The sequence below is a fragment of the Pinus tabuliformis genome, chromosome 4_1, assembly GCF_031772625.1.
Source record: "Pinus tabuliformis cultivar Carrire ecotype Pingquan chromosome 4_1, CPIR1, whole genome shotgun sequence".
NCBI lineage: Eukaryota > Viridiplantae > Streptophyta > Pinopsida > Pinales > Pinaceae > Pinus > Pinus tabuliformis.
Genome location: NC_142303.1, coordinates 626,382,240 through 626,396,679, shown reverse-complemented (window position 1 = coordinate 626,396,679; position 14,440 = coordinate 626,382,240). Strand labels below are relative to the sequence as shown.

The 14,440-nt window shown below is 37.5% G+C and overlaps 1 protein-coding gene across 1 annotated transcript in view; it reads left to right on the top strand.

Moving 5' to 3' along the window:
* The window catches only part of LOC149177582 (uncharacterized protein At3g06530-like), a 280,290-nt gene that overhangs the window by 63,316 nt on the left and 202,534 nt on the right, over positions 1–14,440 (top strand). Inside the window, 7 exon segments of the mRNA XM_089420165.1 lie at positions 4,796–4,851; positions 5,046–5,135; positions 5,234–5,373; positions 5,664–5,746; positions 5,857–5,994; positions 6,198–6,272; positions 6,519–6,687. Of these exon segments, the coding sequence (XP_089276291.1) occupies positions 4,796–4,851; positions 5,046–5,135; positions 5,234–5,373; positions 5,664–5,746; positions 5,857–5,994; positions 6,198–6,272; positions 6,519–6,687 (751 nt within the window).

Genomic DNA, 14,440 nt, shown 5'->3' with positions numbered 1-14,440 from the left:
CCAATTGGAGAAAAAAGTTTGCATGTGACACAAACAATGAATTTTTCTACATGTTGCATTGAGATTTCCTATCTAGATCTACTAAGTAATTTACTTTCTGAAGGGGTAAAATACTTGGATCATGGTTATGAAGCGATAGCATTGAATGGGGTATATGGCCAGTCCTTTCTATTGTATTTATGATTGGGATGTTCTATATTGTTGCATGTCTATCTATATTAGATTGTAGGCACATGTAATCCACTTATCTATGTTGCATTTGTTTTCGGGATGGGGGAGCAATGGGGATGGAGGGACGCGTCCCTGGGACGGCTAGAGTGCACTCCCAAAATTTTAAGGGGATGACGGGTTGGGGATGGCAGTATATATATATATATATATATATATATAAAGTGGAATTCACTATTAGCATTTGTAGTTGCTTCAAGCTTATAGGCATAACAAGCTATATTATTGGTATTATGCATGGCCTCTAAACAACCCTTACACTTATCAATTCAGAAGAGCAACTTAAAAAAGGGATGAGTGAATTGCCATTATTGGCCGTTAGACACAAGTAAAATGCAATTTAGCTTTATATATATATATATTGAAAGTTCAGAATTCACTGTTAGCATTTGTAGTTACTTCAAGCTTATAGGCATAACAAGCTATATTATATGATATTATGCATGGCCCCTACACGACCCTTACACTTGCCAATTCAGAAGAGCAACTTAAAAAAGGGATGAGTGAATTTCCATTATGGCCGCTAGACACAAGTAAAATGCAATTTAGCTTTAGAAAACTTAAATGTAAATACTTCCAATTCGCAATAAAGTCCATGAATGGTCTATGAGACGAGAGTTTTCTCTATAGCAACTTTTCTTCATATTTCTTGTCAATGATGATTATGCTAAATGTAAAAGGCATTCCCTTTTCAATAGGTTTTGCAAATTTTTACAGTTTTATCAAAAACCGCCATAAAAAAACTTTGATTAAATAAAGGGATTAGATTCATATTTCATTATGGTGATTGAATAGGAATTTATTCAAACATTTAGTACCCAATCCAAGTCACTATTATCTGATTGTTTTTCACAATGCTTGAGGTTGGGATGGTGGAAGCATTGGACTTGAATGACTCTGGAAAACACATGTACAATATGTAAAAACTGAGATGGCCTGAAAAATGAGAAAAAGAAAAGGGCAATAACCACAAGGATCAGCCCTTTGAAATGTTGCATTTCCTTTTTTTTGACATAGAGGCTTTGCTTATTGTAAATTTGTTGTTGAAAATACAATATGCAAATTACTAGAAACCCAATTTAAACCCATCCTCAGATAGAACCCATGTTATGACCTGCAACTAGTACAACAGATTTAGATTCAGTGCAATACAAAAATAATGTCTGGGAAAACTGATCATATAGTCCATTCGTCAATGACTGTCAAAAATGAAGATATATGCCCAAATTATCGCTGAAATCTTCCCGGAACGTTTGGGGATGGTTAGCAAGTCCCTGAGTCCCCAATGAAGTCCCTGTAATTTGAAGACGTTTCGTAAGTGTTCACAAGTCCTCAGAACACAAGGATGCAGGTTACACAGGTGTTTTGGGGGGATGCATCCCTGTGCAACATAGCCATTTATGATAAGTACAATTTTCATAGTCATTGGAGTCTCTCTACATTAGTGGTCTCCTTCGACAAATTTCTGAAGTTTGGGACAACAAAGAAGGGGTTAATATAGCTTGTACTTTGCAGCTATATTGATATTACTCCTCTTTTCCTCCATAGGACAACCTCCCATGTGAACCTTGATTTAACCCCATATGCAAATGGAAAAACACAAGCCTCCAGTCCTTCCATCCTCTTTATTTACTTAACTCATAAAACACTGTTTTGCTAGAACCACTTCTTCATTTCACCGCGGTTTTTCTTGCACAAGTTCTAGCAATATTATCCTACTATAGGGAATGTGTTAAAATTGGCAACTAGGGCCAAATTCCACTTTGGTCTGCTCCTTTGAAGAAGATTATTGTGGCATTGAATTCCTCTTTTTGAGAGGTCCAAAATTGACCTTAAGATCACCAAATCTGGATAAGGAAAAATATTTATTCTACAAGTCATGACCTTATTAAGGCGGGAAATATGAAAATTTGAAATTCAAAATTTGCCTCCAAAATGGTAAGGCTGGCTTCACCTCCATAAGGACAAATTGTTATATATACATAGGTGTCCTCCATTCTCATTAGACATATCTTAGAGACATCAAAAGGCTTCTGAGGTAGTTGAGTTCTTGAAGGAGGACACAATGCTTGTTGTTTTGGGTCTCTCTTCTCAGGTAGGGCCGAGAATTTCCAGAAGGGCAGCCGCAGACTTTGAGGGAATTTCTGGAATGTTTGTGTGGGTTAAATCTGTCCTTGCAAGATCAAATTATAGAGAAGAAAGGCTGGTCGTATTCATGTACTGCTCCTGGGTTAGTTTGTGGACGTTTTGAGACTTCTCTTCAGATCTACCCCTCTAGGGCAGCCGCAAGTCTGCATCATCACAGTCAAGGGGACCGAGACTACTATCATGGGCCCAAATCAGCCCTAAGGGTTAACGATGGTCTTCTTCATGCATGTCAGTGGAAGCTGCAGTAGAAAAGAGGGTCTTTGGATCAAATGAATGAAATCAGAGTGGACAGTAAGCAACCCTAACCAGATTACAGTTGACTGAATATTGGTATTACAGTTTGAGCCCTACACTTGTTTAAGATATTGAATCTTCAAATTGTCAAAGTCATTTTGACTTTGGATTATTGTACTCTCTCTCTGTGCTGAACATTCGATATTAATAATAAGAAGAATTGATATAGGGTTTTCCCCATCTTGGGGTTTTTCCCTGGCTTGAGCCATATCCTTGTGTACTCTTGTCTTGGCTTGTCTTCTGCATCTATCTCTTATGTGCTCTAGTGTAGCTTCAACTTGTGCTCTATCAGAGATTTTAGTAGCAAACCATTATTATATCATTTCAGCGACAATCAAGAGATTTCAGTTACTGCTTTTTTACTGATTAGTATGCAATGTTTTATAAACTTTTAGAAGCAGATGCTTCAGGTTCGTTGTAGTCACTGGTTAGGAGTCAGAACTCAGTTCTTTGGATCATGTTTGGACTCATAAGATATATGAGATACTTATTCATTCATGATATTTTGGACATCTATTGATATTATGCATTGTTTGAACATGGCTGTATTGAATATCAATGAAAAATGTTCTTTTTTAATTCAATATATGTGTATATCTTTATTTATTGAGTTCAACGATTTTTCCCGATCCGATTAAAACTCTTCGCTCTTTTGCCTCGCCGATTTATTGCTGATTCCGAGTCTGGTAACATTGGTATGAATGTATTGAGTATTTGGAGGAGTTTCTCTTATTCTTTAAGGAGTTATTGTGTAACTTATCTCTCTTTTCTATCTTGGAATTGTGCTCTGTACCCACTTTGGTGTACATGGTGTGTACTTCTGGTTTTTATGTATGTGGTGCATAACATTGGAGAGCTAGGTAGGGATATCTATTGTAGCTCAAGAATGATCAACAATGCATCGAATCTTGTAGAGCAAAACATGAAAGTGGAACATGCTTGAGTATATTCCAAAATGATATTTTTACGAAGTACAAGGCAGCATAATTTTCAATACTTATGGTTCTCAAAGCATGAATGCAAGGAGGGATGGTTCTGCTCTTTTAGGAGTGTCTAGATGGATTGATGATGGAGGAATTTCATCTTCGAAGCAAGTTGAGACAAATTTCTTCAAATCAAGCATCTCATGGGACGAAGCTAAGGATTTAAACAAGTAGACCTTGAAGTGGCATGCAAAATAGACAATCTGGTCAACTTTAAAGAGCTTTCTATTTCATCCTGTTCATGTCATTCAAATTTCAGTGAAGGTATTTTTTAAGTTGGTTGAAAATTAAAACTTGAAAGGCTATTATGGACATTGAATATAAATATAACGAATAAATTTGGTGATTCATGAAATGCCACAAGGATTGGGTTTTAACTTTTATATTACAAACAATATAACAAAAGAAAATGCTCCAACAGTATTGAGACAACCAACATTTCATAATTTTGTTAGTCCCAACTTCTTTAATCTTTATTATATTAAATGACTCTATTGTCTTATTGTACTGACGATAAAGTTGTTAAAAAGATGGGTTTTCCATGGTGGCTTAGAACAAAATAGGCAAGTTGGTAAACTTTTAAAAGGCCTTCTATTTCATCATGTTCATGCAAGTTCAATTATCAAGCAGGTATATCATAAGATGAAACATTTTTTTTTAATGCCCAATGACCAAGAAAAAGGGGTCAACTGAACTAGAGAGTAGAATTACTCGTAAATAGACTAGGTGAGTGTCTATAGTCTAGACGGTAGAGCACTCCACAATGCTAAAAGCATGACAAAAAAAGGAAAGATACAGCTGACAATAAAAGAGAGTAGCAGGATCCGTGTACAGCAGAATATGAAAATCCAAACAGGTGCAAGGCCCTAGGTCAATGTCAGTGTCATGACTGGACATTTAACTCAGCTGAAGATTTAAATCTTGAAATCTTATGATATCAAATAAAATTAATAATTTAGATCACTGATGAAATATTATGATTGGTCTTCTACCAATATATCACAAACAATATAGGAAAATAAAATGTTCTTACAGTCTTGTGACAATCGATGCTTCTTAAGTTCGCAAGTTCTTTCATTGTATTGCTGGTGGATATTTTCTTGTTAGTTGTCTTATTGTACTTGGGGATCACTTTTTTTCAGGAGCAGACAATTAAGTTTTTTCCTTGGAAAGCCCTAGAAGTTCTTACAAATATCAGGTATGCCCAGTATTTTCCATATTGCTAAGAATAGATGACGATCCTTGTAGTTTTGGTGAGGTTTAATTTCGGAATTTAGGTTTTTTCAGTTTGACATACTGTAAGGTTTTATTTTGCAAATGGATAAATATGACAATTAGATTTATCTTTTTTTAATTATTTTTGATCTTTTCACTTGGATTGTAACCTTGCAGTGATTTTCCAGTTATTCTTTCGGAACTTTCAAAAACATTCCACATGGAGAAGTTCTTATCACTAATTTTAGATGGACTAATTTATCACAGGTTTACTCATCTCTACCTAGAACATCTTTTCCTTACTATGTAGGTATGCTAAATAACATTTAATCATATTAATACATTACTTCCATTTACCTTGGCAGTTTCTCGCACAAGTCCTGTCAAAATACTTTTATTACCATCATTGATACTGTCCCTATGAAAAGTCACATTGTGCAAGTTGTATCGAAAATCCTGGGTCTTTGGACAGGGAAGGTGACACAGCATGACATTCCTGAAGCAAGTAAGCTTTTTTATAAGTTATAATTGTGTTATCCATGTTACTAGGTTTTCGCTATCTTCTGATATTGGTTTATGGAATGACCTTCAATTCTGGAACAAAAAATGCAACTTTGTTTACAGTTCCTAGTAATCGAATCATCCTTCTAAATTTTTTGCATTGACCTCAATGGTGGATTCTGACTATTGTGACCATGTGACAAGGACATAAAGTTTTAATCTTGCTTTTTAAATGGTGTGCTAATCTTGTTTTCTGAAAGGTGTCCTAATCTTGCTCTCTAAATGGTTTTCCAGGGACTTGGACCAGACAGGTTTTGTTAGAAGTTGAAAAACATTATCCAGATGAGCTGGATAAAGCAATCTGCGACTTCCTTGAGGTTATTTTCTGTTTGTGTATTCATGTTTATTCAATATCTGTAGTTGCCTTGAAGCTAGCTGATTTTTATTCTTCTTTTGTTGATTCCATTTTCTGAATTCAAACATTTAGAATTTCCAGGAAACCAATAAGCAATCGTTAAGTGGTGCTCCTGTATTTGAGATTCTGCGAACTGTTTTCAATGGAAGTCTACATGTACCAATAGAAGAGTCTAATGCAAGTCTCTGTGTGTCGTTGGAGCATCCAAAGGTGCTTATCTCGACTATCTCCAATTGGTAAAAAAATGAAAAGTGTATAAATGGTGATATCTTATGAATTAAGAACATTTATCCAAACTTATACAGGTTCATGTTTTTACTTTGTTCAATGTATGTGTTTGAGTTAGAAGCCATAGACACAACTAGGTTTTTTCTTTCTTTTGTGGAACAAATTTTGATTTTTTAATTTGCCAGGCTGAAATACGAGCAGCTGCAGTGTCAAGCTTGGCTACATTTGGAATACTTGAAACTACCACTTGTGACATGAAGGTAGAGTAATTTCTTTTGACTTGTATGCTAAAAGCTAAAAATCTCAAATATTAAGATCAAGAGCATCACTAATCTCAAATTGAAGGCAAACAGTTAATTCCATTTGTGGATGCTTCAAGTTTGAAGTTTTCATTTCAGAATTTGAGTAGATTGTGTAAAATGTTGTTTCTCATAATGTATTCACATAAATAAGCAAAGTTGGTTCTTTTTGGCATTGCCTCTGATTTCTGTTTGAAATGGAACCAGACAATGATAAATATACAAGAGGCACTGCTACGCCGTCTTCATGACGACGATCTCAGTGTTGTTCTTGCAGTTCTCTCACTGGACAGTTTGGCAAGGGTTGTTGATGCTACACCTTTGTTGAAGGCACTGTCTAATATCTTGTCAAGGTGCTATTCAATTATGAGAACAGGTATGTGTAAACTTTGACTCTTTAATACCCTCTAAAAGATCAGTCTGATGCAATGTTTGATGTCTAAGTTGTGTGGTTAAGAAAACAAACTTCTTTTTATATTTGTGAGTGTGGCATTAGGATAGTTAGCATCTGCAGTATTGATCACTGTAATCTCAGAGGATGTGATTATGTTTTTGTATGATATATGGCCAATAAAGCCCTTGTTATTGTGATGGAAGAACAACTGCTTTACATATGAAACATGTTTTTCTCATTGACCATTATAGAAGTAGATTTCAAAAAGAAATCATGGTGGCGGTGAAAAAAGAAAATGTTGATGTTTGTAGCTTGGGCTAGTACTTCTTCATAGGCCTAAGTGTCTAGGTGTGTGGAAGTCGCCTAATAGACCCTTAACCTTAGCAGTTAGTTTAAGTATTATAAGTAATTGATTTTTATAAGATAAACTGAGTTAATCTAATGAAATGCAAAAGTTATTTGCATTAGTGACTTATATGAATCTCAACCATTGATCTCAAGTGATGTTGAGATCTATTCTCAACCGTTAATCATTTTGGAGATTATGCTTTTGGATTCAATCAATAACTCAAACATATACAAGGAAGGTTAGGCTAAGGGAGAAAATACAAAAGACATTTTGAGCACAAGACACAATTAGAGTGAGATCCACTTAATTGTGTAGGGCTGAGGAATGTGTAAGGAGCAGCAAGGGAGATCCAGATCAACCAACACATTGAAGGACTGATTAAGGGTTTGATCAGCTGGAACAGTTCCTGGTTCTTGTTGTATGTATTTTCATTAGTGGGCCATCATCCCAGGAAGGCAGCCCTTGTAAGTTTTGAATTTAATGAATGAAGGACTGATTTGAAGGGCAAAAGTAAGTTTGTGCATGTGATTGTGAGATTGGTATTTAATTTGCTTATGGTGTTGTAATGTTGAAATCGTAGTTGTGATTTTATTTAATAGATCTGCATAATTCTTTATTTTTGCAGCGAGGAATCTGCTAGGTTGCTAGGGTTAGAAAATTAACATGGTATCAAATCTTGAACTTTGAAAATTGATCTCCAAAAGGTTGCACACAGGAGCTAGATTCGTACAAGAGTTGTACGGGCTAGGTTCATCCAACGACTGTACAAGGGAACATCAACAATTGAAATTTTCGTATCTTGAGGTTCCACGACTGCACAGAAAGGGCAGTGTTGTATGATTCACAAGCCAACACAGTCTGCAACAGTGACAATAGGTACGAAGGACCATACCAGTGCAATTAGTAGGATTACATAGGTCATCTGTTGGAGGGAGAGAGGGAGAACATGCCAATCAAGAATTTTGGCAGAAAACCAATTTTGTGGTAGTTTCAAAGGACCAAGACACAAATCCAAAGGAGATCCTAGTGAATCTATAAAGCAACGTGTAATTCTTGTGGGTGCTAGGATGTCTTAGAAGAAGGCAAAATAATCAGATCTAGAGCTGGCAACAACTAGTCTTTTAGATTTGACAATACGTTTGATGGAGCATCTAACTTTCCACACTTGAAGGCAGGGGTTACCTTACTATTGGAGGAACATCACCTTTGGGAGTTTGTAGAAAAGGTTGTTCTAGAACTGATAAATCTAATAGATAATGTGGTTCATACAAACAAGGACATCAAAGGCCATAGGATTATCATAGATGCCATAAAGGATTATTTGATCTCGCACTTGGTAGAAAAGATGTTGCCCATTGAGATGTTCAAGGGTCTAGTGGACCTGTTCCAGAGTGACAACATGAATGGGAAGATGATCTTGAGAACAAGTTCGGATCCATCCATATGTCAAGGTCTGATAACATCACCAGTTACTTCATGAGGATCACCCAGATACATGATCAACTTGCAACCATTGGGGAGAAAGTGGAGGACATAGAGCTCGTAAATGTGGCATTGAATGGTGTTCCCATGTCATGGCAACCATTTGTTGTTAAGGGGATTTGCGCTCGGGAGAACCTTTGGGATGACTATATCCAGAAAGAGGCTTGGGAAGATTCAAAGGCTATAGCACTAGGAGAGATGGAGAGGAGAACTTGGCCTTGGTCAGTATGGCCAAGAAGTCAAAGGGAAGCATTCCAATGGTAACAGTGAGGGGGAAACCCCTCATCTTAGCCAGGAAAGGAGGAGGACTTGAACAAGCTCAAGTGCTTCATTTTCCGCAAGAGTCGGTACTTTGCATCACAATGTTTGGAGAAGGGGGAATCGCAATGGACAACAACATCAACAAAGGTTCAACTTGATAAGTTTGTTGTGAAGTTCGAGAATGACTTCTCATTTGTCTCTTGTCTATCTACCAAGACCATCTGAAGGAGTTCTTGGTACTAGAATAGTGGTGCCTCATGTCATATTACAGAGGCACGAGAGCTATTTAGTAGTTTGACAAAGAGTGACTCAGATTTATTCATGGAGCTTGGTAATGATGCCAAATATGCAGTGAAGGGAGTTGGAACCATTAAGTTCCAACTAGAGTTAGGAGGGACATTGGAAGCCAATGATGTGCTATTTGTAGTATGTACCAGGTTTGAAGAAGAATTTGCTCCCAGTCTTGGTGATCAAGAACAAAGGATAATATAGTTAGGTTCAGGAATGGGTAGGTGCCCATTCTTTTGGATGAGTCTAGCCCAAAAAATGCAATTGCCATCGGGGTTAAAGAGAGCAACTTATACAGGCTGATGGGAAAACCTGTTCGGGCATTAGGACATGACAATGGCAACTTGTGTGAGCTATGGCATAGGAGGATGGGACACTTGCACTACATGTCATTGACGATTCTGAGGCAGATTGTCATTAGTCTTCCAGATTTCAAAATTGAGCTACAAGGCATGTGCAGAGGGTGCGCACTTAGCAAGAATGGCAAGGTTGCTTTTCCAAGCAGCGTGAGTAGGTCCAAGGGGATCATGGATCTCATTCACTTAGATGTATGTGGACTGTTGTTAGGGGCATCAATAAAAGGAGCACAACGTTATGTCACATACATTGATGATTATTCCAGGAAAACCTAGATCTTCTTTGTGAAGACCACGGATGAGGTCTGTAATTAGTTATAGAGGTTCGAGGCCTAGGTGGAAAACTAGACAGGCAAGAAGATCAAGATCTTGAGGTCAAGCATTGGGGTTAAGTACACCTCTAATGACTTAAAGGATTCCTGCAAGGAGGCATGAATCAAGAAGGAGATGACAATCTTATACAACCCTTAGTAGAATGGGGTTGTGGAGAGAATGAATCGATCCATCATTGATTTTGCCAAGGCTATGCTATAGGACAAAGAGCTACCTATAATTCTTTGGTAGGGGGTGTGTAACAGAATAATGTATGTGTAGAACAAGAGTCCTCATAGGATATTTGGGGACAAGACTCTTGAGGAGATGTCTGCCAGATATGGTAAGACCTCCAAGGCTTACATGATCTTCATACCAGTGTAGAGGAAGACCATGTTGAGCAGGGATTTTAAGTTCGAGGAGAACTTGGCATGTAGGAAGCCTCATGAGTTGCCACTAGTAGTGTCAAAGGACAAGTGGGGGGAAGCTTTGAAGTTAGAGCCACATGCAGAGGCTTCCAATTTAGGGAGTCAGTGATTAGGTGGGGAGGAGTCAATAGCTATTTCCAGTTATGTTAGGAGCAATGTTGCTCGAAGTGGGGGCGAAGCGGGGATGTTTTTTGGAAGCAGATCCGCAAAAGTGTCATTTCCCAAAAATCTAGGAAGCGAAGCGTCTCAAAAGTGTATACTATATATATATTTTTGATATTTTTTTTGCATTTATATTAAAAAACATCCAAAATACCAAATTGGTTGTAGAAGATTTGGAAACATGCATATTTGTACATAAATCAAGATAGATATGGCATCCATTGTACATTAATGATTAATTATTCGTGCATCAACCATCTAGAATCTAGATTCTTCTCCTCTTTTCTAGCTTTTGCCTCTACCTCGATTGTCTAGGGATATTAGTCAACATTGCCCAATTTTGATCAACTACCTAGTCCAAGCCTTAAAATATGGTAGAAAAAGCTTAACATGCTTGATCGATGATTTTGACTTGATTGAAAGGTAATTTTTTGCTAAGGTCATGACAAAGGAGTTCAACAATTAACATTACCAACACTAGGGTACATATAGGGCTTGTTGCTCTTGACTAAATGCCAATCACATACTCTCATGCATTATATAATCTAATGAAATGCCACAATCCCATTGATCGTGAATTCCTGAAAACTGTTGAGTCTGTTGAATTCTGAATAGGATATGGAATTCTATTTTCTCCATATGAAGTTCAATGAGGCTGGAATCACTCTCAAACATCCTTAAGTCATTTCATGGTAATGTTAACAATTTAAGTAAAAGGATGAAAATTAAAGATAAAGGAGAATGTCACTTTTACCTTAAGAATTTAACATTATCACGAGGAAGCATCTAAGGAGCATCAAGGGAGCACCTTGGGAGTGTCCGAGAAGCCCCAACCCAACTTAAGTCAAAGAAAAAATAAAAGAAAAATTTAGTGTTGAAGAAAGTGTAACTAGGTTCGGTCTTCATAATGAGACATGCTAATGTAAATGATGTAATTTGTATCTAGCAAATATTTTGTGAATTTGAGTCATGGGTTTCATGCTCAAAATGTATTTGTCTTAGTAGCTCTCAGCATGAGCTATAGGCTAGGTGATAGGTTTGTGCGAAGAAGATTGACTAGTGGAGCGAAGGTTTAGGAGGGCTAGAAGAGCCCTAAACCTCCCACACGTGCGAAGGTACAGGTCATCATTAGGGTTGTGTTACAGTCCCATGTCATCTTCATGATTAGAGTTGATTTGAGGCCAAAAGGATTCGGTTGTGGGCCTAGAAGGAAACTCCTAGCATAGCGAAGCAAGGAGGAGGTTACTAGACCAAGCAGCTCACTCACACGTGGAAAGATAGAGACATCTTCAGATCTGCTGTAAGGGTTATTGATCAGTCCATATCTATGAAGCAGATCACCTTGTTTCAAGTCTAGCGTTGATGACAACAGCTGGGCAAGTGTACTACTTTGGGCAAGTGGAGTTTGAAGAAAGGAGGAAGGGAGAAGGAAGCTGATCCACAAGTTCCAGATCTGATCCATGTTGCAGCAAATCAGAGGACAACAGTAAGAGAAGATTCTAGCCTTGATCTTGGAGTCAACTTGGTCAAAGGGTCTTTGTATTGATCTTGGAAATTTTGTCAAGAGAAGATTCTATAAGAAGAATTACCGTGGGTTTTCCTCTCAGGTTTGGAGAGGTTTTTTCCCTGGCTGTTGCCTATATCTTGTGTTACTGTTCTTTTGTTTATTATGCATGATAGCTGGTTGATGAAGTTAACACACATACATATATGATAATTCTTGTTTGAATAAAGAAAGGATAAAAATACTTCACAAGCAGTTATCTAAGAAAGAGAAATCATTAATATATCAAGCCTTCAGATTTCTCAACATGGTATCGGAGCAAGGTTTGGTAGCACATCAAGGAAAGGCTGATAAAGAACACTAAAGAAGAGGCAAGGCAGTTGAAGTTGAAGGGAAAGCTAGATTCAGATCCACATTCTGAAACTCCAAGATCTATCAAAGATCTATCATTCGGGCAGATCTACCTCTCACTTCAGTTGAAGAACAGATCCTCAAGGATAAGTCAAGCAGATCTCAGGTTCACTAGCATTCAAGGACAGTCAAGCTTCCTCAAGCTCATTCAAGGCAGCAATCTAAAGTCAAGCTTCAAGAATCATCACATCAAGTAAGTATCTTATTCATTTGAGCAAGACTAATTTTGAAAAGGATGTCTTCCTGCAAGGAAAGCAATAAGTTAGTTGGAGTTGCCAACTTCCTTGCTTGGAAGAAGAGAACTGACCTCAATTTGAAAGAACAAGAAGTTATTGATTATGTACAAAAGAAAATTGCTGCTCTGATATTCAAGAATTGGCTAAGCATAACAAGAACGAAGTGAGAGCTCAAAATATTCTTGTAGAATCTATCAAGGACTCTCTGATTCCTTATGTAGCCAAGCTTGAAATAGCCAATGAAATCTATGACAAATTGATAGATTTATTCTCCGTCAGCACTGCAGGAGAAGGGATCTCTCTAAGGAATGAGTTATACAAGATGAAGATCAACAAAGAAGAAGATATAGCTTCATATTTCATGAGGGTCTCTGAAATAAGAAATCAATTGTAGGAACGAGGAGAAATCATGTCTGATCAAGAGATGACTATGATAGTGTTGAGTGCACTACCTGAGGAGTGGGGAAACCTTACAACCAACATATGGGCTAAGAAGGAGGTATCCTCACTCAATGATCTATGCGCAATATGCAAAGTGGAAGAAGCCCGATTAAAGGCCAAGGAAGATATTGCAATTGGATCCAAAGAGCAAGCATTTGCTGCCAGGCTCAAGAGAAAAGGGAAGTTCAGGAAGTTTGAGAGATCTGGTCGCCAAGAACATCCCAAGAAAGACATGTCAAAGATTCAATGCTTTGAATGTCATGAATATGGACACTACCGAAGAGATTGTCCCAAGCGAAAGAAGAATGGCAAGAGGAAACATGAAGCAACTCATGTCGCTCAGGAAATTCAAGACAATGAAAAGAGGCCGAAGAAGGAGGAGCCTCAGGATCTTTACTATGATTAAAAGATCACCTCCTGTTTTCTTTCATAGGTCTTAGTTAGCATAGCATGTTGTGATTCATGAACATTCCTATGTATTGTCTAAGTAACTCTTTTAAAGAATGAACTGACTATGGATTTCGTACCATCTATGGATGAACAATTGATGAACAAGTGATGGATGAGGATATGTTGAATCCTCTGGAAATACTGTTAAGGTTATGATTAATGTATATTGTATTTCTTTATGTAAGGATTCTAGGTAGAAATGAAATTGCTATGTGTAGGTAATTCTAAGATGAGAACACTTTGGTTCTCTAAATCTTTGAAGAATTTTTACAGGCAAATATCCTTTGTAAATAATCTAGGTCAGAATGATGGTACCAAGAGAACCTGTAAGGATCCAGTCAACTTCGTTGTAGGTCAAAGATCCCCCAAGAAGTCCACTGCAAGAATCATAGTATGATTCAAGACAAATGAGGTATGTATACTTTTGTTTAATATTATAATATCACGTCACATGGTTGCAGGTAGCTTGGATCAAGCATGATCAAGAGCAAAAGGATCTCCTCCTCTAAAAGGTTTAAAGATGAAATCAACATAATATGTCCTCATATGGAGTATGAGGTAGTTGACTACAATTAAGGAACTCTGATTGGAAGCCCCTGGGAATAAAGGGTGTGAGGATGGGAGAGATCGTGAAATAAGCAACCATGATGAAGGCAGTCAACATCCAGAAAACCAAGACGATTTGACAAGGAAATCTCCCGAAAGATATGGGGACTCTAATAGAAGTTTGAGAAGATGAAGACCTTTGGGAGATGTGTCAACATGTATGATGGGTGTTGATACCTACAAGGAGATGTCACTGGAAAAAGGCCATCACCAAAAAGGTAATATGTGATTTGTTTTTGGTTTCTAACTTTTTGGATAAGTCTGGGTATGTGTGCAGGGCCTTGGTAAGAAGAGTTGTGAAGGATGTCACAAATATGTACCTCGTGATCTAGAGCAATCACCGCTGAAAGAAAGGTGGAGCTAGATGGCCCTATGAAGAAAGCCCCAGATGCAAATCCAAGGAGGATACTTTGTAGGAAAGAAGGAATGACATGATGAAGGAAAGTGAC